Raw genomic sequence first — 25,710 nt, forward strand, 5'->3', positions numbered from 1 at the left:
CTTTAGAGTGAAAAGAGTGGGTTCCAGAAACTTTGCGCATCTTACCTTTTATCTGTCTATTCCTCTCCTTCTCAGTTCATTTAAGGTGTCCATCCATTCCCCTCTCCACACCACCCCCAACTCCCTGATAAATTTGCTAAGTTGGGTATCTCACTGTGTTTTCTTTAAACTGTATCATACTATCATAGATCTGGAGCTCTAAGGAACCTTACAAGTCACCTAGTCCAGCCCGCTTCTTTTATAGATGAAGAAACTGGTCCAGAGGAAATATCATGTATCTTTTACCCAAGGGTTAGGATAGAGCCTTGAACCTGTGAACCCTCAGCTAAGGAAGCTCCCTCTACCAATCCAAGTTGGGCACCTTCTCTGCAACTTTAGCTTTAGAAGTGGTGTCACACTCAAATAGAAATGGGGCCACTAAACTGTCTACATCCCTGAGGGCAGCATCTCAACTTAGAAAACCACATATTAAAATGATCTATGTTCCATTGTATTTTTTACATATTTTATTAAATAGTTCCCATTACGTTTGAATCTGGTTCTATAGGGTGCTTAGTATGACACCTCTGGCCTAGATTACTGAAGATTTGTCCAGGATCACAAAGCCAATTTGTATTAGAGATTTGAACTCAAGTCTTTCTAACTTCAAAGCTTTTTCTCTATCCACTATACCAGCTTGCCTATACTTCTGATGTATATAGTGTATAATGTTATTACTTTGGGTACACTTAACCCTTATTCTTCTTGCTTGTATTATGTTTACATTAACTATGCCCCCATGATACATTACTGGGAAGTTTCTTGTCACAGTGTATCACTACTTTTATCTTTATTTAATTGTAATTTTTCAGGAAACCAACAATCCGCTTGGCTAAGCTTTATTCTTCTCAGTTTGAGCCCATTTGTTGTGGGGGTGTCTCAATTTGCTTTTCCCTGGCATCTGCTTCTTGAGGAACATTTCACCTAACTCGCCTGTTCTTTCCTCTTATATAAAACATGCCAGAGGATTCATGACCAATCAGTCCATCGTTACTATAGAATCATAGGGCCACGGATTTAGAGATAGAACCTCATAGGTAACAAAGAATAAGCCCCTTATTTTCCAGATGAGGAAACTAAGATCAAGATAGCTCAAATGGGTTGTTCGAGGTCCTACATCCGTAGTTGTAAGTGGTTGACATGGGATTGGAAACAAGTCCCATCATTCCGAATCCAACACTCTTTCTACACTACTGTCAGAGTAGGCATAGCTTTCAGGAGTGAGGAGGTAATATTACAGTTAAGTTATAGTCCTTTTGTGCTCTGCTTTGGTTAGACTATATCTAGCAATTCGTATTTTGCTTTGGATGCCACAATCTAGGAAGTGTAGCTGTAGAATGCCCAAAGGAAGTTAGCCAGAATGGTGAAGGACTTTGAGTCCATGTCACATCATGATTGATTTGAAGGAAACCTGGAATAGTTGGTCTGGAAAAGAAAAGACTCAGAGACATAATATTTGTCTTCAAGAATTGAAGGACTGTCATATGGAAGAAGCATTACATTTTGTTCTATTTGGTCCTAGATGGCAGAACCAGGAACCACAGGTTACAAAGAGGTAAATTTAGGCCCGGCGACAGGTAAAACATCCTAACAGTTAGTTTACCAGTTTGTGAAATGGACTGCCTTGGTAGCTAGTGACTTCCTCCCTCATTGGAAGCCTTCAGGCAGAGGGTGAATGACCGCTTGTTGGGTATGTTATAGTGGGGATTCTTTTTTGCACATGGGTTGTTGGTCTGGATGGCCACTGAGGTCCTTTTGTACTCTGAAATTCTGTGATTCCTTCCTCTCCTTTATCCCTATAAACTTGTTAATTCTATACTGTACTCTATTGCACATCTTCATTCCTGTCATTTCATTCTTAGAGTCACTGCCCTAGTTCAGCCCCTCATTATTTCTTGCCTCCACTATAGCTTTCTAACTGGTCTTCTTATCTCTAATCTGTCTCTGCTCCAATTTGTCCTGCATACCTACTGTCAGCATTAATCTCCCAATATAGAATTCTGACCATGCCATTTTCTGGCTCAAAAAAATCTTCAGTAGCTCCTGATTATCTAAAGGATAGTCTTTCCTCAATTTGACCCCAACCTACTTTTCCATCCTTATTTCCCATTACTCTTCTACTTGTGTTCTAATAACTAAACTGGACTGGTTTACTAAATGCAACCTGTCTTTTCCTGTGTCCATCTGTTTACTCCTCCCTCCATCATCACACATTGAAATTTTGTCTCTGTCATCCTAGGCCTAGTTCAAATATCATACTTTCAAAGAAGCCTTTCCTGATTTCTTTATTCTTGTCTTCACTCTTCTCTCTTCCACCCCTAAACTAGAAGAGTTCTCTCTTCTCGATTCATGTTACTACGTGGTATCCTTTCTTATGGCAGTTATCACTTACAAATAATTATAATGTAATATAGAATATGTTTTCTCCTCTACTAGATTATAAATTCCCTGAAAGCAGAGGCTGTTATTCATTTATATATTTTCCTTTATACCTTGCACAGTATCTTATACATAATAGGCAATTAATAAATATTATGTGAAATAAAAGTATAGTTTAATTGCTTTTAGTTCTATATACATGAAGATAGATCATGTACCTACCATGTGCCAGGTACTGTGGTAGTTACTAGAAATAAAGACAGAAAGAAAGTCCTTCCCACAAGGAGTTTACATTCTATCAAAGGTTGTTGTTCATTCTTTTTTCAAACATGACTCACTCTCCATGACCCCATTAGGGATTTTTTTTTGGCAAAGATAATGGAGTGGTTTGCCATTTCCTTCTGTAGCTCATTTTACAGATGAGGAAACTGAGGCAAACAGCGTAAAGTGACTAGCCCAGGATCACATAGCTGTCAAGTGTCTGAGGCCCCATTTGAACTCAGGAAGATGAGCTTTCTGACTCCAGGCCTGGCGCTCTATCTACTGTGCCTCCAAGCAGCTCTCTATCTGAGATAGTATATACTTAATGTAATTATATACAAAATAAATACAAGGTTATTTGCAGTGGGAAGGGGCAAACACCAGCAAGTAGGGGGATCAAAAAAGACTTTATGTTAAAGATGGTACTTGAGTTGATCTTTGAAGGGAATGAGGAATTCTAAGAGGGAGATGTGGAGGTTGGGGGGAGGGGTCCTCATGTGTAAAGAACAGTAAGAAGGCCCTTTATTCTGAACCATAGAATATAAGAAGGGGAATCATGTAAGTTGGTGTTATGTATCTAGAAACTCACTTGGCCAGAATATTTAATAATAATATGTCATTTAATGATAACTTTCCTTGAAGTAGAAAAAAACCACATTTTCAACTTCTGATTCAGTTGTAGCCTGAAAAATATTCGATTCCTTCCTACCTTCCAGCCAAATCGCTTCCTTCTTTCTCCTTTATTCCAGCATTTCCTAAGATGAGACAGTGGAAAGTCCTAGATTGAGCACAGTTACCCTCATATGTCCCTGCTCTTCCCTTTCCTTGTCTTAGTCTTGAGTTCTGTCATCTCTTACCTCATTCTGTCTCTTTGACACTGATCATACTATTATAATTCAGAGTGGTTTTTCTTTGCAAATCCACATAACTTCACATCCTACAAAATCCCACTCAAAACTCAGCTCCTACTGGAAATTTTCCTTTGTTAACCTCACCTAGCTCAGATACCTTTTACTCAGGAGCTTTATGGTCTATTGTACTTAATTTATGTTTTGCTCCATTGTGTGTGTGTGTGTTTTGGGAAGAAGGTAAGGGGAGGATCCCATCACTTAGATTTAAACTCTCTGCAAGTAGATGTTCTCCCCACCTTTAAAAAATCTCCATATCCCTCCCCTTATCCAGCATTGTGTTTTGTACGATTTTTAGTGTTGATGGGCACACATCTTTTGAGGGTAGATAAAAGGAAAGTAAGTGCTTTGATTTTAACAGGTTTTTCTTGGTAGATAGTACATGATCGCAGGATCTAGGGACCTCCTTAAACCTCTGATTCATTTTCTTCCTGTATTTTTAGGACTGCAGCTTCTTCTTGAGTAAGTCAACACTGGGTTTGAAGAACAGGACAGTTGGAGTTCTGTCAACAGAAAAGAGAACAATATTGGCCCTCCTTGTGGGTAGTGAAGAGAGTTGATTATATAGTACAGCTTCAGTTATCTGGACCTTCTATTTATAGTTTCACACAAGTCAAACTTTCAGAATTGGAAGGGACCTCACTGGCCATCTTACCAGGGGTAAGGAACCTACAGCCTCAAGGCCACATGTGGCCCGCTAGGTAGACAAGTGCAGCCCATTGACTGATTCCAAACTTCACAGAACAAAAAAAGAATTCCATTGTACCACAGAGCTGACAAGATTTTGGTGTATCTGGATCAAATTGCTGAGTGATTCCCCTTTCTGCTAAGATTTGAATGAAGTAGGAACTTAACACCTTCCTTTGTATCCCTCTTAGTCTATTATAGTGTGTTATCTGTGTATATGCTTATCTAAGTAACTACTTCAGGATCTTCCTGGTTCATTAATGATGATGGTTTTCCTTCAATCAAATGTGTTTTGTGTCAGCTTCTGTAGGGTTGGTAACAAAGAAGCTTCAAGTGAATACAATATTGAGTTTGTCTACCTTTAGGCATCCTTTTAGTAAAACTTGAAAGCTTTTTTCAGAAAGGCTTATTTGAAATTATGCTTCATGGGTCAAAAAATTTCTCATTCTGCTTGGAAGAAGGGATAAGGAAGAAATGGGGCATTACCTTGGGTAGTATTTTATCTTTTTCCTGAAGAGAGTATATGAAATGCACAGAGGTAGTGGTGGTATGATAATTGCTTTAAAAATTTGTCTCCAATTACTATAGTGAAGTGAATAAAATATCTACTTTGACTTTGGTTTTCCATGGTATTCTAAAAGGAGGTATGTTAGTTAAAAACTGGAAGTGTCTAGTCCCTTTGTATTCTGGGAGTTTCTATAGTACAAATCACCCTTCAAATTTGGTTTCATTTTTAAAGTAACAGGTAGAGTAAAATATTTAACAGTGAGTAGTTAAACCTTTCTTGGTATACATTGGACTTTGAATCCTTTTAGAACAAGGATATTTAGTAAATATAGAAAATAATTTTTCTGGCAGATAGCCAGGTAACTCCCCTTAGGTCAGAGCCACTTGTGAATTGTCTCATTTTCCAGACTTTATGTTGCTGGTATCATCTGTTCGATTCTCAGATATAAAGATCTTTGTGTCTGCTAGGCCCTAGGTAAAGTCTTGTTTACCTAAACAATTTTGTTAGCATGACCAATTATTTCTATTTCTCATGCTTGCTTTGTTAGGTATGTTGTCATGACATTTAATTGAATATAGTGAAAATGGAGGAATCCAGACTAGTTTAAGTGTATAAAACTCCACCTAACCTGATTTCTTTTGAATACACTTTGGAATAGGTACCTTCTGTGGCAAATTTTCTTTTTTCATTTTCACATCAGGTATTTGGCTAGTGGCACTCTTGAATAGAACCCAGTAAGTAGTTAGTTGTTAGAAAAAACTCCATCTTGCTATAATTCTCACAACATAGGTCATATATTTCTAGTTAGTTATTACATATTGTTGGCTTTGATAAGAAAGGTCTACACAGTATGATTTGAAATGGATGATAAGGTTATTGAAATCCGTTCTCCTGCCAAACCTCTCAGCTTCTTTGATTAGTGTTGCTTTCATCATGATTGTTTTAGCTCCATGGCCTTTTGTTTGTGCTTTAATAGGCATTAATCTCATCAAGTTGTAAAATGTAACACCTCTGAGAATTATATCTTTGTTCTAAGTGGTTTTTTATTTTTAAATTAATACTATGAAATTTCAATTTTTAAAAATATGTTTTTCAGCTGAATGGTCTTAAAATGGTTGAGCCAATGGAAGAAGGGGAACCATATTCCTACCATGTAAGTATTCTTGATAACCCAAGTTTTTTTTATCTCAAAAGTTTTTGCACATAGATATTTTTAAACTTGATAATATAGGCCTAATATTAGCTTGTTTAGGTTTTCTTATTTCAGATTATCTTGTAGCTTTTTCTTGAGTGTAAAAACAAAACTTTCTACCATAAATACCTTGATATTTGGATGAGATCAAGGATCCGCTGATGTGGACATTCCTGCCAGTGGTACAACTTGTATCCCATTTTGTCCTGATGGTTCATTTTGGAGTTAGAGGAGCTCATTTTGAGTCCTGGCTCTTCCATTTCCTGGCTTTCTGACCTCAGGCAAGTTAGTTCGGCTCTCTGGGCCTTCACTTCTTCCTCTGTAAAACCAGAGAGTTAGACCAGCTGGCTTCTAAGGTCCTTTTAGAGTTGTTGTCCTGTGATCTTGGTCATATCTTCCCAGAAATTCTCCGTAGGAGACCAAGCCAACACATGTATGTGAGGTCTTCCACTAGATTTTAACATTTCAAGAATGGAGATCTGTAAAAAGTTTTTAAAAATCCAGTCTCAACTTCTCAGACTGAGTCTAGTGTTCTAGTGTTGTTGCAGTGCAAGCAAACTGCTTATCCTATAGGAAAGTGAGCTGTAGTAATACTTTAGACATTAAGACCTTTTAGATTCTAATCTAGTATTATTCTGAAATCTCTTTAAAAGGGCAATAGAAATTTTTAATTTTAGTATCACATTGCTATTGGCTAAGTTCCATAACTTCAGTTATTTCTCATATAACTTATTTTAAAAGATCAACATTAATCGATATAGGGAACTATATTCCTCATCTTATATTTTATCTGACCGCTGTGAGGGGGTTTGTGTGTATCTGTTTGTCTCTTTGTGTTTGTGTGTGTTTCCTAGAGAGAGCAGTGCCTCAAATTGTAGTTGATGTTCCATTATCTTTGTTGCTGTGGAACAACTAGTCATTCATAAAATTGAACAGATTGAGAAATGCAAATAAATACTGGTGCTTAACTGGGCACTTTTGCAGAATCTCAAGTGTTAGAAGGACCCTCATAGGCTAGCAAATCCAATCTATACCCAATGAGAAATTCCCTCTTATACATCACTTATCCAGTTTTTGCTGGAAGAGCTCTAATGAGGGAGTATACCACTACCTCTGGTACTAGAAGACAGCTTTTTGCTAAGAGTCTCTGTTTCTTTCTTTCGCTGTTCTCTCTCTTAGACAAAAGGTGGAGAGCATATGAAGTTACCTAGCTATGAGGTCCCTGTATTAAGCCTACACAGATTCCTTTTTTCAAGAGAGTTCAAAACATGATTCAGTATTTAAGGGTAGTCCTAATGTGGGGAGAGTCTGCATTCAGATTGTTATTAGCTTAAATGAAATTATATATTTAGAACACTTAGCAAACTTCAAAACACTCCGTAGATGTCAGTCATCATTCCTGCGAAGTTTTAGTTTCTGTACATGACATATTCATAAGATCATAGATTTAGAACTGGAATGAACCTTAGAAGGAACACCCTCATTGTGTAGATGAGGAAACTGGGGCCCAGGAAAGAGTGACTTGACTAGATAGTAAGCAGTAGAGCCCAGGTCTTCTGACTCCATATCTGCCATGCTTTCCATTGTACCATACTCTTTCCCTATGTTGTCTCTATTCAGATGCTTATGGTGCAGAAGGAAGGAGTAGAGAAGTAACCACGTTTTCTAGATTAGATGAGGAGAAAATCATCCTTGATGCTAGAATTCTTATTTTTCTTTTTCACGGAAGCAGTTTGCAAATGTCTTTCTCTGATGGGAACCAGTAGAGAGATTCCTATTAAGTTTCCACAGGCTTCAATGTTCCATCATAGCATCAAGGCGAAACCAGATTCTTGAAGAATGTTCCAGCAGAATGTACTGTGTGGGTCCTACCAAGCTTAAAAGATGAAAAGCATGGACTAGTATCTGTCATCTGAAAAACAACCTAGCTAATTTGGGAAAAGCTTATCACTAGAAGATTGGCCACTAAGCCAATTCTTTGCTGTCTGTAACAGGTCAAGAAGACCATCTACTAAGATGTTGAATGGTTTTGTCAATGAAAAAAGCACCCAAACTATTTCAATCATAGGTTGTTAAAATACTAAAGTAAATAACCAGGACTATTCTTTGAAATGTATGTTTGAAAAAATTTGCCAGTTGGTAATCTTGTGACAATTCACTCAGTTCTAGTAAAATAAAACTAAAAATGTTGACATTTTAGCCTTTTTAAGTTTATGCTTTTACAAATAACATATTTATAACTATTCTTACCCTTGCCTTGATTTCATTAAGTGTGAATAAACTGAAAATTAAGATTGTCTAAGATGTATTACATAACATGAGCTGACAAGAATATTAAAATGCTTTGTTGTTTATCCACTTCTGGGAAGCATGAAGAAATAAACAGGGCAAACTAGAAGACTGTCATAGTTATCTTGAGTGAAGTATAATGTGGTAATAAGTAAATGGAATGCTACTGATGTTTATACTATATAAGGGTGGAGGGGTAGTTATGTGTTTGGAATTCAGGTTTCAACAAAGGGATTGGGTAAACAAAAACTGGAATGAATAATACAATACTAGCAACTCCTACTGCTGACACCCTGGTTCAGGCCCTTATTACCTTTCCCCTGGAGTATTGTAATAGCTTCCCAACTGGACTGACTGCTTCTTCTCTTCAGTCCATCCTTTCCATGACTGCCAAAATGATCTTAATTCACATGTTGGACCATATCACTCTTTTGTCCCAAAACAGGACTACTGGCCAGTCCACATTTTGTTCCCACCTTCCTCACTCCTATTTCTTCGCATGTGATGTTCCCTGATCCTTGAATGGTCCACTCACATCCCTGCCCATCTTCTTCCTTTAGGTCCAGCTTGAATGCCACCTCCTCAATAAAACTTTCCCACATGTACATGATTGCTTCCTTCTTGAATCTGTCATCCCGCTCTCGGTTTTTATGTGATTTATTTGTACATGTGTCTTGTCCCTCCTACTGAAATATAAACTCCTTCAGGGAAAATACTGTGTCTTATTTCAGTTGCACAGTACAGTACACATAATAGGCGATTAATAAATGTTGGATTGATTTAAATTCTGATACGTATTAATAGATGCTATGAACCACAACAAAATCATAGAAATTACAGGGTGCCAAAGCTAAAAGACATTTTAGCAGTCAGCTTGCTCGACCACTAATTCTATACATACAGAAACTTGGGTCCAAAGAGGTGAAGGTACTTGCTGCAGGTCACACCAGGAAATCAGCAATAGAAGATCCCTAGACAGACATCTAAGAATTTTTAATTTTCTCTTGTTAGCAACGGACATGAGAGAGGACAGTGTCTGGTCATTTAACTTTTTAATTTTATGTCTCAATTTAAAATATTAATTTGCTGTATCAGAATTCTAAACTGGTGGGGTAGTCTAATAAACATGATTTTCCCCTTTTTATTTAATAATTTCCACTCTACATTTGTTCTATTCTGTGGTGATGCTGCTGATTGGTATCTCAAATGCTAATGATATTAGTCCACTCTGTGTCACGTAGGCCTTTCAGCAGTATTCCATACTGTTCTGGGAATGTGAACTTTTGTGCTTCTGTAATCTAATAGTGCTTTGTAGTCTTTTCAGCCTTATGATTGATTATTTTAGTTAAACTGCTCACTCTATCTTCAGTTGTTAATTTTGTAGATTAACATGGTTGCTTAGAAAAGCTTTCTATACCGCATAAAATGTTTTAACACTTTGTAATCTTTTAAATGTAGCATAAAGTAATCTCAATACCTCTAGGTCAGGGGTTTTGACCGTTTTTTGTGTCATGAATCCCTTTGGAAGTCTTGTAAAACTTATGGATACCCCTTTTGAGAATAATGGTTTCAAATGCATAAATTAAAATACATAGCATTGAAAAAGAAGCCAGTTCTATTGAAATACTGTTATAAAAATATTTTAAAAAAAAATAAGTTCACAGACTTCAGGTGAAGAGCCCTTTGCTAGATTTACCACTGACAGATACTGAAATAGATCTTCCCATTTTGATAAGTGATGAGTTATCTAAAAGCTGCCTTATTGTAAAGAAATGTCATATTTCACATCATCCACCTTTTGCTTCACCTATTTAATAATTGAATAGTAGCATAAATGTTAGGGGAAAAATGTCATACTGCTTTTCTTTCATAGTTGATGAAATAGGGAAACCATCTAATAACATGAGGTGGTTTTTGTAGTTATTTCTACTCACCTTTTATTTGATATGCTGCTTTTGTGGGAATGGTAGCTGACATGAGTAATTTTTTTATTGTGGTTGCCAGGGTAAGCATGTTAGTTGTCTTTCATTGATAATACCTAGCGATTTGGTGATTTATGTGGCTTTTATCTTATTTGTCAAAAGCTTTATGCTTTGACAGAAGATGGTTTTTAAAATGCCCAAATCATAGCAATTTCTTAAGAAGATTGAGTTATCAATTAAATTGTTGTGTTTCATTAATGCTAGGTGAGTGCTATATTTGTTTCTAGATCAGTTTCCCAACTTGATCCTATGAACCTAACTGAAAGCTTTACCATCAAAGGTTCTTGATTTATAAAATCTCCAGATTTTTAAAAAATTGAACCCCCCTCACCTTTCCATACCAAACATATACTTCCTGATCCCTGCAGGAGCTCTGAGTCCTCACCCTTTGAGCCAGAGAGAGCTGAACCCAGATGCTATGGAGGGCAGAGAGATGTTCTGCAGCTCTGCAGCAGTTTTTGCTGCCAAACAGTGTTCCAGATAGAGTTAGAGCTTTAATAATTATAAATTTAAATATCTCTCCAGAACTCTACATTTTTTAAAGGTAAACATATCCGAATTCAAGGATGAATGGTATAGTGGAAAGAGAGATTACCTTGAGAGTCAGAAGAGGTGAATTCAGGTTTTCCCTCTGACACATGCTAGCTTTATGATTCTGGGCAAGTCTCTGCTCAGCCCAAGGCCTCAGAGAACTCTCTCATTAAGTTGCAGATTTGCATCAGTGGGGACTGGAAGCTCCCTACCCTCAAATTCTAGGTCCAGGGGAAAAATACTTTAAAGAAGTTTGAAATTTGGGGCCCTTATTTCTAGATCGTGCTTTTATCCTCTAAGAAACATGTTTTCCATAATGGTCAGTTATTGACTATGTGCCAGGCACTGTGGTCTCACCTTTTGATTGGCTGGTTCCTTCCTGAGCCTCAAATTTAAGGAAGAGGTTTAGGCCAAAGATGCCTGTCTCCAAGCTGTGCTACTGACTCATCAACTCAGGACTTTTCAGTACCATGCCACAGAAAACTCTTCGCCATGGAAATACACTCTGCGCTTGGACTCCTTCTTACATTGCAAGTACTCTCTGCCCTTGTGGCCTTGTCTTCTGATTGGCTTGTGCCTCCCAGAACTCTCAGTTTAAGGAGGAGGCCCAGGCCAAAGGTGCCTTCCTCCTTTTTCAGATGCACTGTTGTCTGTCCTCCATGGGACTTACTCTGCAGCTACCTTCTTCCCAACCCTTCCCACTCCCTACCCCCACCCTATGCTTCCAGCCAACTTTGCAGCTCCTTTTCTTATGTTGTCTTCTTCCATTAGAATGTAAACAACTGGAAAGCAAGTACTGTCTTCCCAGTACTTAGCAGAGTGCTTGGCACATAGCAAACACTTAATAAATACTTGTTGACTAAACTTATTGCTGGAGTTTTGTTTGAAATGCTACATGGTGTGGTTGAATGTTCTTAATCTTAATTCCTTCACTATTCTTATTTCCTTGCCATCACTTGGACTCCTGATGGACAACCCTCCCTCCCCCCATGCCTGCTCTACAACTTACTTGTAGTATTGCCTGGAGGCACTGAGAGGTTCAGTAACTTGACTAGGGTCACACAGCCAGCATGTGTCAGAGGCTTCTGATGGTAAAATGGGCTTAAATATCATATGTTAAATATGTTGTATCTTTAATGTTGAAAATACATGGGAGGGGCATCAAAACTAGCTGAATACTTTCCAAAGGGCCCTTTGTTGCTTACTGGTGGGAGGGCTTGCTACTTCTGAGTTTTTTGTGATGATTTCACCCTGCGGACTGGCCTCCCATTCTGCTGAGCAGTAACCATATTGTTCTGCCTCTTTTCTTCCCCTCCTGATCTGTTCAGTCTATCATATCTGGTTTTTCAGTCTATTTACTTTCTATTTTTCTATTTCCTGCTTAAAATACCACTTATATCCCTTAGCTCTGGGACAAATACTATGCCAGTGCTAGTTTATGTGGCCTGAGATTTGCATATTCTAACCTCAGAGATCTTTATCTTTAATTGAGTATAGGAAATTCCCCTGTTCCTGAGTAAAATTGTCCTGAAGCTTGTAAGTCTGTCCTCAAGGAGAGGCATGGGGAAAGGAAGTAACAAATTGACTGTGATAGAGGACCTAAATATAACCTCAGTTTGGGGTAGTGCTTGACCACTCCATTTCTTTGGGATCTAATGCCACAGTACATGCCATAGCATGAAAAGTAGATGGTTGGTTTAGGATGCTTTTGGTATCTTGTTTTTTTTTTACATCACTGAATTGAAAAAGAACAAATAAATATGTTGAGCTTTATGAGTCAATATCATACCACAAATATTATTTTCTGATACATACTTACATAACTTGACTAAATGAAATTTCTTGTAGTTTTAGCATAAATTATGTTCATTTCTTAAAAAATCTTACTATTTTCAAATTTGGTAATATTTTGTTTTGATATTAAGATAAGTTGCATTAGATTCTTATTTGCATATTTACTATAAGTGCACCAAAACATTTAAAGTATATATGCTGAGCATTATACTACATTATGAAAACCGGTAACTTCTTGTGTATATAGTCATTAAAATAGTTATTGAAAGATTGATAACTGTAAGTTTTTGTTTCTTCCTTCTTTGGTTTTAGACAAATTTTGTCTCTATCCTGGACTCCATGGTATCATTACTTAGGTATTTGATCAAATACGGTCTCTTGCTTATTTCATTCAACATCCAAACGATGTTTGTGTATAGTCATGTTGGCAGAGATGAAGGACTAAATATCATATAGATGGACTCTCATATTTCGTTTTTTTAAGAAATTTATTTTTGCGTGATTTGGAATAAAAAATATAAGCATATTTCACTATTAAAAATTTCTATTAAAAATTACAGGACTATTCATTGTATGTGAAATCATAATATAATAGGACATTGGATTAGGAGTTAAACCTGTGTTCTCTTTTTGCCTATGCCATTAACTCTGTGTGTAACATTGGACAGTTATTCAATAAGCATTTACTAAGGACATACTGTGTGTCAGGTGCTGTACTTGGTGCTGGGGATACAAACACAAAGAATAAAATTCCCTGCTCTCAAGGTCCTTCCATTTTAAATGGGAAGATAGGAAGTGCATAAATAAGTGCATGAAAAGGAAATAGAAGGATATACAACATACTTTGGAAGGGAAGGTACTAGTAGTTGAGGAATCAGGAAAGGCTTTACATAGAGAGTGGTACCTGAGCTGTAACTTGAAGGAAAAGAGGGATTCTGTGAGTCAGGCAGGAGTGATGCATTCCAGGCCTGCAATGCAAAAGTATGAACATGGGACATGGGGTGTCATATCTGAAGAACAGAGAGAGGCCAGTTGGGCTGTATCACAGAATGGAGTTAATATCCTAATTTGGCTGGGGGTCAGATTGTGAAGGGCTTTAAAAAGTAAACAGAAGAGTTTGTGTTTTCTCTTAGAGGCAATGAGGAACCACTGAAGTTGATTGAGTAGGGGAAGTAACATGGTCAGATCTGCACTTAAGAAAAAATCGCTTTGGCAGCTGAGTGGAAGATGGACTGGTGGTGAGAGATGAAAGGCAGGGAGACTACTTAGGAGGCTGTTGCAAGTCACTTGTTCCCTTTGAGCCTCAGTGTCTACATGTTCAAAATGATGGTGGAGTAGCAGAAAGTAGTACAGAGAGCCTCCCCCCTAAAAAAACTAACCAAACTCCTCAAAACAGATCTAAAAAATACACCAGATAGAATCCTGATGGGGAAGTCCAGAAAAAGTCATGGTGAATTATTTGTCCAGTCAAGATCTGCATAGGGAGCCAAAGAAGTCTGAATACACCAGTGAAGGACTTGGGCCAAGAGCTCATTGCCCTGAGAGCCCTCTGGTGGCAAGGGGAGAGGCTATGAACCAGGGAGGCCCCAGAGCCATACAGGGACCACCAGACCCATACTGGGCACTGGGATGGGGATACGTGTCAGTGAACAGCTCTATCACCCACTACCCAGTTTTAGGTCACAGTTCCATTCAGACTGAGAAGAGGACCTACTTCCAGGGGTGGTATTCCCTGGTAGGAAGGCCCTAGGTAGGGTAAGCAAGTAGCTGTGGTAGGTTTCAGACTTCAGGAGCAGAATGAGGTCTCAATTCCAGCATCTAGTCCAATCTTCAGAGGATTGACTCCCCTTTGGGGAGCTTAGAGTTCTGTCCCTCTGAACCAGTAGAGCTTCCTAAATGGATGATAGAGGTTGAGTTCAGCAGCATTCTACTGTTGCTCAGACCCAAACCCAGGTCAGAAAATTGTATGGCTCAGACCAGAGAGGAGGCAAGCAAACTCTGGATCAGACCACTTAAGAAGCATTGAAAGCTTGCAGGATCTATGTAAATGATGAGTTCCTGAAAAGTTGATTCCAAGGTAACATTTTGTATACTGATTTATATTTTCTAGCTATTTGCCATATGTATTACTTAGATATCTTCATCCAGAAATTGATTTGGAACTCTCAGTTTCAGGCATATGGCTAACTACTGCCCAATTTTGCTGGTCAGGACTTCTTTGGAAGTGGCGTGGAGCTGGCAGTGTTGGGGAAAGTTTTCTTGTGACAGTGTTACAGGCAGGGTTGGCCCCACTGGTAGAATTTACCTTTGAGATGCCATAAAGTAGCAAGTAATATAGTATATGTTGCCCTAAAATATTTCTAAGAACCTAAAAATTCTGCAGATTTGGGTAAAATCTGCCAAATCCATTAAATGCAGGAAATGTCAGCATATTATATGGCTCTATGCCAGTAGAGCACAAAGTCTAGCAAACTCTACCATGCTGGAATGGCTTTGTGTACAGTCCCAACAACAGACTAGTTTTTGAGGACCACCCTAGCTAAGTGTGGAGAGACTCTCACTAGCAGGCTGACCACTTGGTGATGAAATTTGATGGTGACCAAGCAAAGAAAAATAGAGAATGGTCCTCAGGTTTTTGTGTAGCTTCCTTCCACTTCTGTAGCACCAGGTTCAGAGTAGTGGAGTAGGAGCCATGTGTACTAAGAATTGTACTATTTTTAAACCGTATAGAAAGATTTATTTAGCTGTTAGGACTCTAAATATCCAGTGGCCGAGTAGATATGTTGATGGCAAAACAGAATCATAGCAGTATTGCCATTTTCTCTGAAACCAGAAGACCATAAGAAGTTACAGCTAAATAGAACAGTTGTTCAGAGGGACTCCTTGGAGAGGGAAATAAAAGTTAATGGAGTTGGTTTTATCTTGTCCAAAGGCATTAAGAAACAGTTCATGACATACTTGGTTGTATAGCAGTGCCCTTGGTTGCATTTTTTGCAAATGCTCATCATGAAAGAAATTGGAACTTATGTTCCAGCATCTACTGCAGAGAATAAAGGAGTTAGGGAAACTCTATACAGAACTTGAGAGGACCCTCCAAATTAAATCAGTGTGTACTTCAGTAATTGGTGACTTCAGTGCAAAGGTGGGCCTACAGAAAGATGGCAAAAATGTGTTGGAAAACATGGTTTAGGAGAAAGAGATGAGAGATCCAGAAGATGTGTAGAATATACAGATGCTTCCTGCCTATGCATGAGTACTTTCTTCAAGAAGTGTCTGCAAGTGTGCAAAATGGTGAACACCAAATAAGATCTTAAAATAAAAGTGTATGTATCTAACAAAACAACTGATTACTGATGTGGAAATAAATAGGAGGAAAGTAGGTTAGAGTGCATTTGGGAAATTGTGCAGTTTTTTTTAATGACTCCAAGCTTCTCCCTGAAAGGAAAGTTCATCTTTTTAACATTAATAATCTTCTAATGATGCTATGTGGCCAAAAGTCATAGCATATTATCAGTCTCCAAAGAATTAAAGCTGTGAGTCACCTGAAGGGCAATGGAGAAGCACATGGTGGTTGTGAGTAGGCTGTGCCATGTTAACATTGAAGAGCTGTGTAGGTGAAGAGATCATACCATCAGAGATAATTTATGATTGGAAAAGGTTGTGGGCCAATCATATAGCAAAAGCAAAGAATCATGGAAAGCCCATATGTTTCATTGGTATCCATGCACTGTTAGGAGATATAGAGAAGGTCCTCAGCTTATTGACTATTTCTTCTCCATCTCCATCAGTACTAAACATATGTACCAAATGGCATAGCATCTAAACTCATAAAGGAAAAATTAGCTAAATTACAGAGACTTCAATGTCTCAGAATTGGAATCTAGCAGAAAGATAAAAAGGAATATGTATAAAAACTGACCTATAAAAACACACCCATATTTAGAAAATATAAGAGATTTTAACCCAATCTCAAAAAATTATATTAATTAGCTGGAAAAGAATTATTAAAGAAAAAAATCTGGTCCAGGTGGATTATAGGTAAATTCTTTCAAATATTTAACGAGTAATTATTATCAGTATCTACTGTAGAAATTATTCTCAAAAACTAATAAATAAAACTCATTTTATGAGATAATATCCGCAGAACCCTTGATTATCTGTGGACCCTAGCCTCATCACGAACTCCCTGTTCTACATGAACCCTTTCTTGATGCCCTCTAGCCACCAGTGCTTTTCTTTCAAATGATCTTATATCTTTTAGATATGTTGCATATATACCTATGTATGTATGTGTTGTCTACCTTGGCTAGACTGTAAGCTCTTCAAGGGCAGGCAGTGTTTCATTTTAAACTTTGTATTCCTAGCACCTAGCAGAAGTGCCTGCTGTCTGTCACTCTGCTAGCTGCTGAAGTTGCAGTTTTAAAAAAATAAAAAAAAATTCCTACTTTGAAGAGAGTTACATTCTGGTGGAGAAACATGTATATATGTAAGTAATAATAACACTACTTTATATATAGTGCTTTAAGGTATGCAGAGCACCATATATATATACACATATATCATTCATATGTGTGTGTGTGTGTACATATGTATATATTTGATCCTCACAGCAACCCTATGAGGTAGATGCCATTATCCCCATTTAGTGGATGACAGAACTGAGGCTGAGGGGGGTTAAATGAATTGTCCAAGGTCATACAGCTAATGTGTCTCAGGTGAGATTTTAATTCATGGCACCCTGACTCCAAGTCCAGCACTCTGTCTGAGGGTGTATCCAGAATAAATGTAAAGAAAACAAAAACAGGTTACAAAGGTAGGGCAATAATAATTTTAGGGATCAAGAAGTTTTATATAGAAGGTGATCTGTGTCTTGAAGAAGATCCTGTGAGGTGGTGGTGGGGAAAGTATTTCTGGCATGGTGGACAGCCACTACAAAGGCACAATGATAAGAGATAAGAATGCCATGTGTTAGGGATAGAGAGAGAAGGTCAGTTTGGCTGGACTGCAGAGTACAGAGAGGTGAGTAATAGACAGTCAGACTGGAAAGATAGGTTGGGACCAGATTGTGAAGGGTTTTAAAAGCTAAATTTCAGCTTTACATGCAATAGTGAATCACTAGAGTTGATTGAGTAAGGGAAGTAACATGGTCAGATCTGCTCTTAAGGAAAATCACTTTAGCAACTTCATGAATGATAGACTGGAGTGCAGGAAGACTCTAGGCAAGGAGATAAATTCTAGGTGAGAAATCAAGAGGGCATCAACTAAAGTGGTAGCAGAGAACTAGAAACAAAGCTACTCTATTGAGGAATGGCTGAACAGAATGTTAAATACATGTATTGGAATACTAAATACAGAGAAGCATTGGAAAACTTAAATAAACTGATGCAAAGTGAAGTAAATAGACCAAGGAAAAGAATGTACACCATGACTACAACATCGTAAATGTAAAAGAAAAAGGAACCGAATGCTGTACACTTATAATGACCAAGGTTGGCCCTGAAGGATGAGATGAAAAAATGTGCCACCCTGCTTCTGTTGTGGAATTGGGAGACTACGAGTGTGGAGCCTTACTTATACTATTAGTCTTAGCTGATGGGATAGTTTTGCTGAAATACTTTTTTTTCCTTTACTTTTGTATTTTTTTTGTTACCAGAGGTGGCTCTTTGGGAAAGGGAGGAGGGAGATATATTTGGAACCTCAAAGAAAGTGAATGTAGCAAGGAAGCCAAAGGCAAAGCTGAAACAAAGCAGGATGAAGTGCAATAAAAAACTGCCTTTGAAAAGGAAGAGACCCAAGACTAATAAGGTACCAAGTGTGGAAGAATTTCAAGTGAAAGAAATTTAAAGTCTTAGTGATACTTAAGACTGCCCTCTATCTCTCTCTTGTATTGTTAACAGAGAGGAATAAATCAACTATTTTCTAAATGCATATTACCTTTTTTTAAGCATAGTTAATTCTGGAACATCTCCATCTTTCTTGTTTGGGTATGATGTCAGCACCAAGAAATCACTGCCTCTTCATTTTGTGATGGTAATAGTTTAATCTGTGGGAAGAATGAGTGATAACAGCTTCTTTGGTCACTGTGTACCTTATTTGTAGAAGCTATCTTTTCAGTCCTTTAGATTTTTCTTTGACTCTGGTACCTTTGATTCTGTGAAGTGGGGAAGTCCCAGATGCAAAGTTCCTTTTCATTAGCTAGTCCATGGTTTCTGTGGGTTGATTTCATTAAGAAGGTGTGCTATTATTATTAAATTCTACGAGTCGAAAATACCTTAAACAATTAATAGTAGTTTTTTTAAAAATAAAAAACATGCTTTAAAATGAAATCAAGTATTTATTTTAGAAGGGCAGACTGATAGTATATGTATCCACTATTAGAAATTTTGTTAGACTTAATACAATGAAGACTTCTCAAAAGAAAACACAACTAAAATATAGTTGAAAAAAACAAAAGTTCCACCTGAACAGCTTGTCTCTAAAGAAGAAATGAGGAAATGTACCTCTTCCTCTTTATAGAGGTAAGAAACTTTGGGACACTATATACACCATCAAACTCAGTTGATAAAGTAGTTTTGCTAAGCTGCATTTTGTTTTTCCTCATTCATTATTGTTCCTTGCTAAAAGAGATGCCTCATTGGGTAAGGGAGAGGGGAGGAAGCATATTTAGAAACAGAAGTGATATAAAAAGAAAAAACAATGTAAATACAGAAAATTTTAAATAAACTTGAAAGAATTGCTTGATAAATTTCTTTGACTTTCCTTCTCCTACCCAGATGCTGAATTCGACTGTATTTTGATAACTTTTTTAAATTCAGTGGTGGCTGGTTGGTTGTTGTCCTTCATTCTCAAAGAGGACCAAAATGACATCATTTTGTTGGGGTCAGGGTAAATGTATCTGACTGTGGCTGATCAGACCAGTGCGAGCTCAGAAAGCTCTACCACAGGTCGGGCATGAATAGTCCACATGACCATTTGGAGTGGAGATATCTCTAGATTTGCTCATCTCACGTTTCTTTTGTGCTACTGTGATTCTGCTTTGCTCATGGAGCATAGCTCCTTCTTAGATAGGGGCATGCCATGCTGGGCAGTCTGTACTGCTGTACCAGTGTCTCCTATGTCTCACAATCAATTCCAAAGTTCTTACAGTGGTGGCAGACTCAAATAGAAACATATCCCTGTAGGCAACATATTGGCTTAGCAAACCACAGATCAACATTATCTATGTTGTATTTCATTTTTATTTATTTTGTTAAACATTTCCTATTTACATTTTAATCTGGTTCAGACTGTTCTCAGGCTGTTTTGTGGCTCTGGGTTTGACACCTCTGATCAGTTAGTTACCTTACAAAGAAAGGAGTACCCTCTGTCCTAGAATAATACTCCCATCTTGTAGACTTTTTCAGATATTGCTGTGAAAGACTTCAACAGTCATACTGCATTTTTGCCAGTTAGTTAACTGATATTCCTGGCAGCCTTCTAATTGGAAAAAGTTTTGAATATTTTTGTTACAAAGGGACATTGGAGTAAACAGCCCATTTTAAATGTATCCTTTTCTGTTATTTTCATTTTGGATTGTAAATTTCTCGAGAGCAGGTACTGCTTTTCATTTCTGTGTCTCAAGCACCTAACAGAGAGTGCCTTGAACATATTAGTTGCTAAATAAATGTTTGTTGATTTGGCTATAATTCCTTATTTCCAAGTGGAAAAGGCCTTCCTTTGAATGATATTTTCATTAATTGATAGTGGCAAGAATTGCTACTACACCACTTTTGGAATCAGGTGCATCATTACATCAATAGGATGAAATGGTGTAACGACAGTTTTTCTGTAGATTATTTGTAGAAGCAATGGGTGTGGTGTTAAAAATTAATTCTGTGAAATTTGGAATTTAAAGAGAAATTTCGTATAGTGAGAAACTTGTGTAGTAAGGCAGTGTGGTATACTGAAAAGAGGACTGGACTTCAAACATGATCTGGATCCTAATCTACAATTGCTATTCCTCACATATGGGGCTGTAAGCAATTAACTCCATTGAATTTTCTGGTTCTCAGCTTCTGAAAATTGATGACTTTTGACTAGACAACTAGAAATCTCCTTTCATCTTTAGAGAACCTATCATTCTATTGTGAATCATAGGCTAAGAGACAACATTTTCTGGCTCCAAATAGGCATTTTTATGTCTCTAAGTTATACTATCCCCATTACTTTGCTTCAAACCTTTTTGGTATTGTATTCTGCCTGTGTATCTGTATATAAATCAGAGTTACTAATTTAAGGAAAAACCTTATCTTGGACTCAAGGACATGTTACTGATTGATTTTAGCTTTCTGAATCTCAAATTTTGTTAGTTTGTCCAATATACTTATTCTCCTTTTTTATCCACCATTAACAAAGAACATTTTTAAAAATAAATTTTTGCTGATTTTTTTTACATCACTCAAATTTTTCCCAATATTCTCCCTCTTTCTCCTCTAGAGATCCATCCCATATAACAAAGACCATTTATTTTAAAGAAGAGAAAAATTGCAAAACTGGTCAGCAAATTGAAAAAATATATGCAATATTCCATAACTATGGACCTCCTATCTCTACAAGGGAATGGGATGGGAATTTATTCTCACGTCTTTTTGGGGCCATGCTTGTTGTTTATAATTTTTCAACATACATTTTTGATTTATGTGTGTATTTTTCCATCTATGTTGCTGTAGTCATTATATATGTTGTTTTCTTGGCTCTGATTACTTCACTATACATCCAGTCATGTAAATCTTTCCATGCATCTTTGTATTCATCATATTCATCATTTTTTATGGCATAGTAATTTACTATTATATAATTATACCACAATTTGTGTAGCCATTCCCCAATTGATGAGCATCTACTTTGTTTTCAATTCTTTGCTACCACAAAAGTGATGCTATAAATATTCTGGTGTAAATGTCAATTAGGGTATTATAAGCCTAGCAATGGAATCTCCAGTGAAAGGGTATGAAGAGCTTATTCACTTTATTTGCATTATTTCATTTTGCTTTCCAAAAATGTTGTGATCAGAATGAGAGCCTTGACATCATCTTTTGAGAAATTATTAATGGAAAACTGCCCTGATATCCTAGAACCAGAGAGTAAAATAGAAATTGAAAGAATCCACCAATCACTTTCTGAAAGAGATCCCAAAATGAAACTCCCAGGAATATTATGGCCACATTCCAAACCTCTCAGGTCAAGGAGAAAATATTGCAAGCAGCCAGAAAGAAACAATTCAAATATTGTAGAACCACAATCTGGATAATACAAGATTTAGCAGCTTCCTCATTAAAGGATCAGAGGGCTTGGAATATGATATTCAGGAGGACAAAGGACCTAAGATTACAACCAAGCAAAACTTCAAGGGATAGATATTCGATGACAGGATTTTCAAGCATTCTTGATGAAAAGACCAGAGCTGAATAGAAAATTTGACTTTCAAATACAAGACTCAAGAGAAGCATAAAAAGGTAAACAGGAAAGAGAAATCATAAGGGATTCAGCAAGGTTAAACTGTTTATGTTACTACATGGGAAGATGATACTTGTAACTCCTGAGAACTTTATCATTATTGGGACAATTAGGAGGAGTATACATAGAGTTCATAGGTGTGAGTTTACTATTATTTGATGGGATTTAAAAAAAACAAAATTAAGGGGTGAGAAAGAGGAATATACTGGGAGAAAGGGGAAAGGAGAGTTAGAATGGGGTAAATTATCTCATATAAAAGAGTTACAAAAGAGCCTTTACAGTGGAGGGGAGATTTTGAACCTTACTTTCATTGTAATTGGCTCAAAGAAGGAGTAATATACACGCTCATTTGGGTATGGAAGTCTATCTTACCCTACGGGAAAGTAGTAGGGGAAGGGGCAAAGAGAAGGGGATAATAGGGAAAATAAAAGGGAAGACAAATTTGGGGAGATAGTAGAAGTGAAACACTCTTAAAGATGGATGGGTGAAAGGAGAGAACAGGATTAACAGGGAGGGGCAGGTAGGATGGAAGGAAATACATAGTAATCATAACTAAAAAAAAAATTACACCAAGTTTCTCTGATAAAGGCCTCATTTCTCAAATATATAGAGAACTGAGTCAAGTTTATGAGAGTATAAGTCATTCTTCAATAGATAAATGGTCAAAGGATATGAACAGGAAATTTTCAGAGTAATCAAAGCTATCTGCAGTCATGAAAAAATGCTCCCAATCACTATTGATTGGAGAAATGCAAATTAAAGCAACTTTGAGGTACCACCCCACACCTATCAAATTGGAAATGAAAATGACAAATGTTGGAGGGGATGTGGGAAAATTGAGACACCAATGCACTGTTGGTGGAGTTGTAAACTGATTCAATCGTTTTGAAGGGTAATTTGGAACTATATCCCAAATACTACTACTGGGTCTGTATCCCCAAAGGATAAAAAACAAAAAGGAAAAAGAGGCCCATATGTACAGAAATATTTCTAGCAGCTCTTTTTCTGGTGGCAAAGAATTGGAAATTGAGGGGATGCCCATCAATTGGGGGATGGATGAACAAGTTGTGGTATTTGATTGTAATGGAATGCTATTGTGCTATAAGAAATGATGAGCAGGATGCTCTCAGAAAAACCTGGAAAGACTTACATGAATGGATACAAAATGAAATTAGCAAAACCAAGAGAACATTGTACACAGGAATAGCAATATCGTATGATTATCAGCTTAGGTATTCTCAGCAGTAAAGTGATCCAAGACAATTCTGAAGGACTTACAATGAAAAATGCCTTCCACCTCCAGAGAAAGAACTGATGAAGACTGAACGCAGATCAAATCATGCTTTTAAAAAAATTCTCTATCTTTCTTGGAGTTTTTTTTGGGGGGGGGGTCTGTTTTGTTTTGCATGAGGAATAATAGGGAAATGTGTTTTCCATCCCTGTACATGTATAACCTATATCAAATTGCTTGCCTTCTCAATGAGGGGGCAGGGAGGGAGAGAATTTGGAAATCAGAATTTTAAAAAACTTATGTTAAAAATTGTTTTACATGTAACTGGGAGAAAAATAAAATATTAAAATTTTCAAAAAAGACTCTGAGGTTCCCCACCTGGAAGACAGGAAAGATAGTCTATTTTCTGCATGTAGAATGTTTATCTAAAAACTGGGTAGGTAAACTCTGCCTTTTTATAGACTGCCTAATTAGAATAACATGATTATAGATTTAGAGTTGGACAGAGTGGACCTTAAAGGTCATTGAATCCAACCCTCTCATTTTACAGATGAAGAAATAGAGGCTTAGGTTAAGTGACTTGACCATAGCTGTACTGCTAGTAAATGTCAGGGCCAATTAATCTAAACTTTTCTAGATATGTTTTAGGAAGCCCTAGAAGAGTTAGTTGGGCTGCAAAGCTCAAGTTGTGATACTTTACTCTGAGCTCTATCTACATAGGAAATCTCTGACCAAATTCCTAACCAAAAACCTTATAATATTTTATGAATGAAATGCCTTGCTTTAAGCAAACTCAGTGTATAAGGACATTGAATCAGAGTATCATAGTGTTGGATCTGGAAGAGACAGTTAAAATTCTTTACAGCCTTTCTAATTCTCCAGCCTTGTTACATATTTGCCTCTACCATGCATTCTGCAGTTTCAGCCATGGTGGCCTCCTTGCTGTTTCTCATGCATAGCATTCCTTGGAGAGCCATCCATTATGCCTTGACCGAGCTAAAAGAAACTGTAGTTTTTATCTACCCAGCTTTATGAGAAATAAGGCCTTAGCTTGAAACTAGCTAGGTGTATACAGATTTTTGTTCTGTATACCAGTGGTATCAAACTGAGACAGAAATCAGGAGCCACTACGCCATATGGGCCACTATACCCGTATGGGCCACATATTTATTTAGAAAACCACATATTAACATTATCTATGTTCTGTTGTATTATATTTAGTTAAATATTTCCCAATTACATCTTAATCTGTTTGGGCCACATTAGGAAGTTGTGCAGCCCACAGGCAAGATGTTTGACACTTCTGCTCTATGCCATTGTTTTTCCTTCTCGTCACCAATTGTTTTAGCTTTTAAAAAAGGTTTGAGGTTTAAAATATTTACCAATCTTCCTAATATGCAGTTACTTCCATTCGCTAAGTATAGTTACAGGCTCACTTCTAACCTAGTCAGCATCACAGTTCTAGGAACCCTACAGAAGACTCAACTCCTGGTATTACCTTTTGTTCTTTTCTGTATGCCACATCAGTAAAAAGGCACACTGAAACATGAATACATGCTGTACTTGCATGAGACGATTCAATAGGAGAAGATGTGAGGCATTGAGGAGGGGGTTTAGGGGGACAGCATAGGTCAGTATCATATCTGTAGATCAAGCAATTATGTCTGGGTCCAGAACCTTGTTATATTTTTATTCCTATGATCTCATGGAAATTTGGACAAGTTAGTAATGTGACAGAAATGAACTTGGTGTGTGTGTAGATTGGGGCTTAATCTTTCTCCTCATATAAGAAACTAAATAGAATATTCTAACAGAAGTTGTGTTTAAAATTTCTTTTAGCAGGATGAAGAAAGTATTAAAGAAATTCCTATTACCCACCACGTAAAAGAAGGTTGTGAAAAGGCAGATCCTGCTCAATTTGAGTTGCTCAAGGTTCTTGGCCAGGGATCATTTGGAAAGGTAAGGACATCATTTTTTCATTTATTTATGCTCTAGACATTTAAGCAAAATCTGTATATTCATGCAGAGAATATGGAGGAACAACCTACTTCCAACTTTCCTAAAGGACACACATATAAAGTCTTAGGGTGGAAAATATTTTCCATAATTTTCCCTCTTCTTTCTTTTCTTATATCTTCACTTGCTTTTTATACTTGCTTGCATTAATCTATGTATCACCTCTTACCAGTCTTCACTAATTTCTCTCTCTGATGTACAACATTCAGTGTGCTGCTGGTTTAGGTTAATTTTTTAATGGTTCTTTTTGTCTCTCCACATACTAGTATATAGCCTTTGCTCTCTGTTTCCTTTCTTTTGTTCCCCTAACTGTACCACAGAAGTTAGGGGAAATTTATCTGTGCCAGACACTAGTAGGGGATACAAAGACAAAAATTGAAAAGTCTTTGCCTTCAGGT

The 25,710-nt window shown here is 37.2% G+C and overlaps 1 protein-coding gene across 3 annotated transcripts in view; it reads left to right on the forward strand.

The window, feature by feature from the left end:
- Nucleotides 1–5,882: 5,882 nt before the first annotated feature.
- The window catches only part of RPS6KA6 (ribosomal protein S6 kinase A6), a 124,886-nt gene continuing 105,058 nt past the window's right edge, over nucleotides 5,883–25,710 (forward strand). For all 3 annotated transcript variants that reach the window (XR_005009226.1, XM_036739986.1, XM_036739987.1), the window contains exons 1-2: nucleotides 5,883–5,935; nucleotides 25,136–25,255. Coding sequence is in view for 2 of the 3 variants with exons in the window: in XM_036739986.1 (XP_036595881.1) it covers nucleotides 5,894–5,935; nucleotides 25,136–25,255 (162 nt within the window). In the remaining variant the exon portion in view is untranslated. The remainder of the gene's footprint in view (nucleotides 5,936–25,135; nucleotides 25,256–25,710) is intronic.

Source organism: Trichosurus vulpecula, chromosome X (assembly GCF_011100635.1).
Source record: "Trichosurus vulpecula isolate mTriVul1 chromosome X, mTriVul1.pri, whole genome shotgun sequence".
Taxonomy (NCBI): domain Eukaryota; kingdom Metazoa; phylum Chordata; class Mammalia; order Diprotodontia; family Phalangeridae; genus Trichosurus; species Trichosurus vulpecula.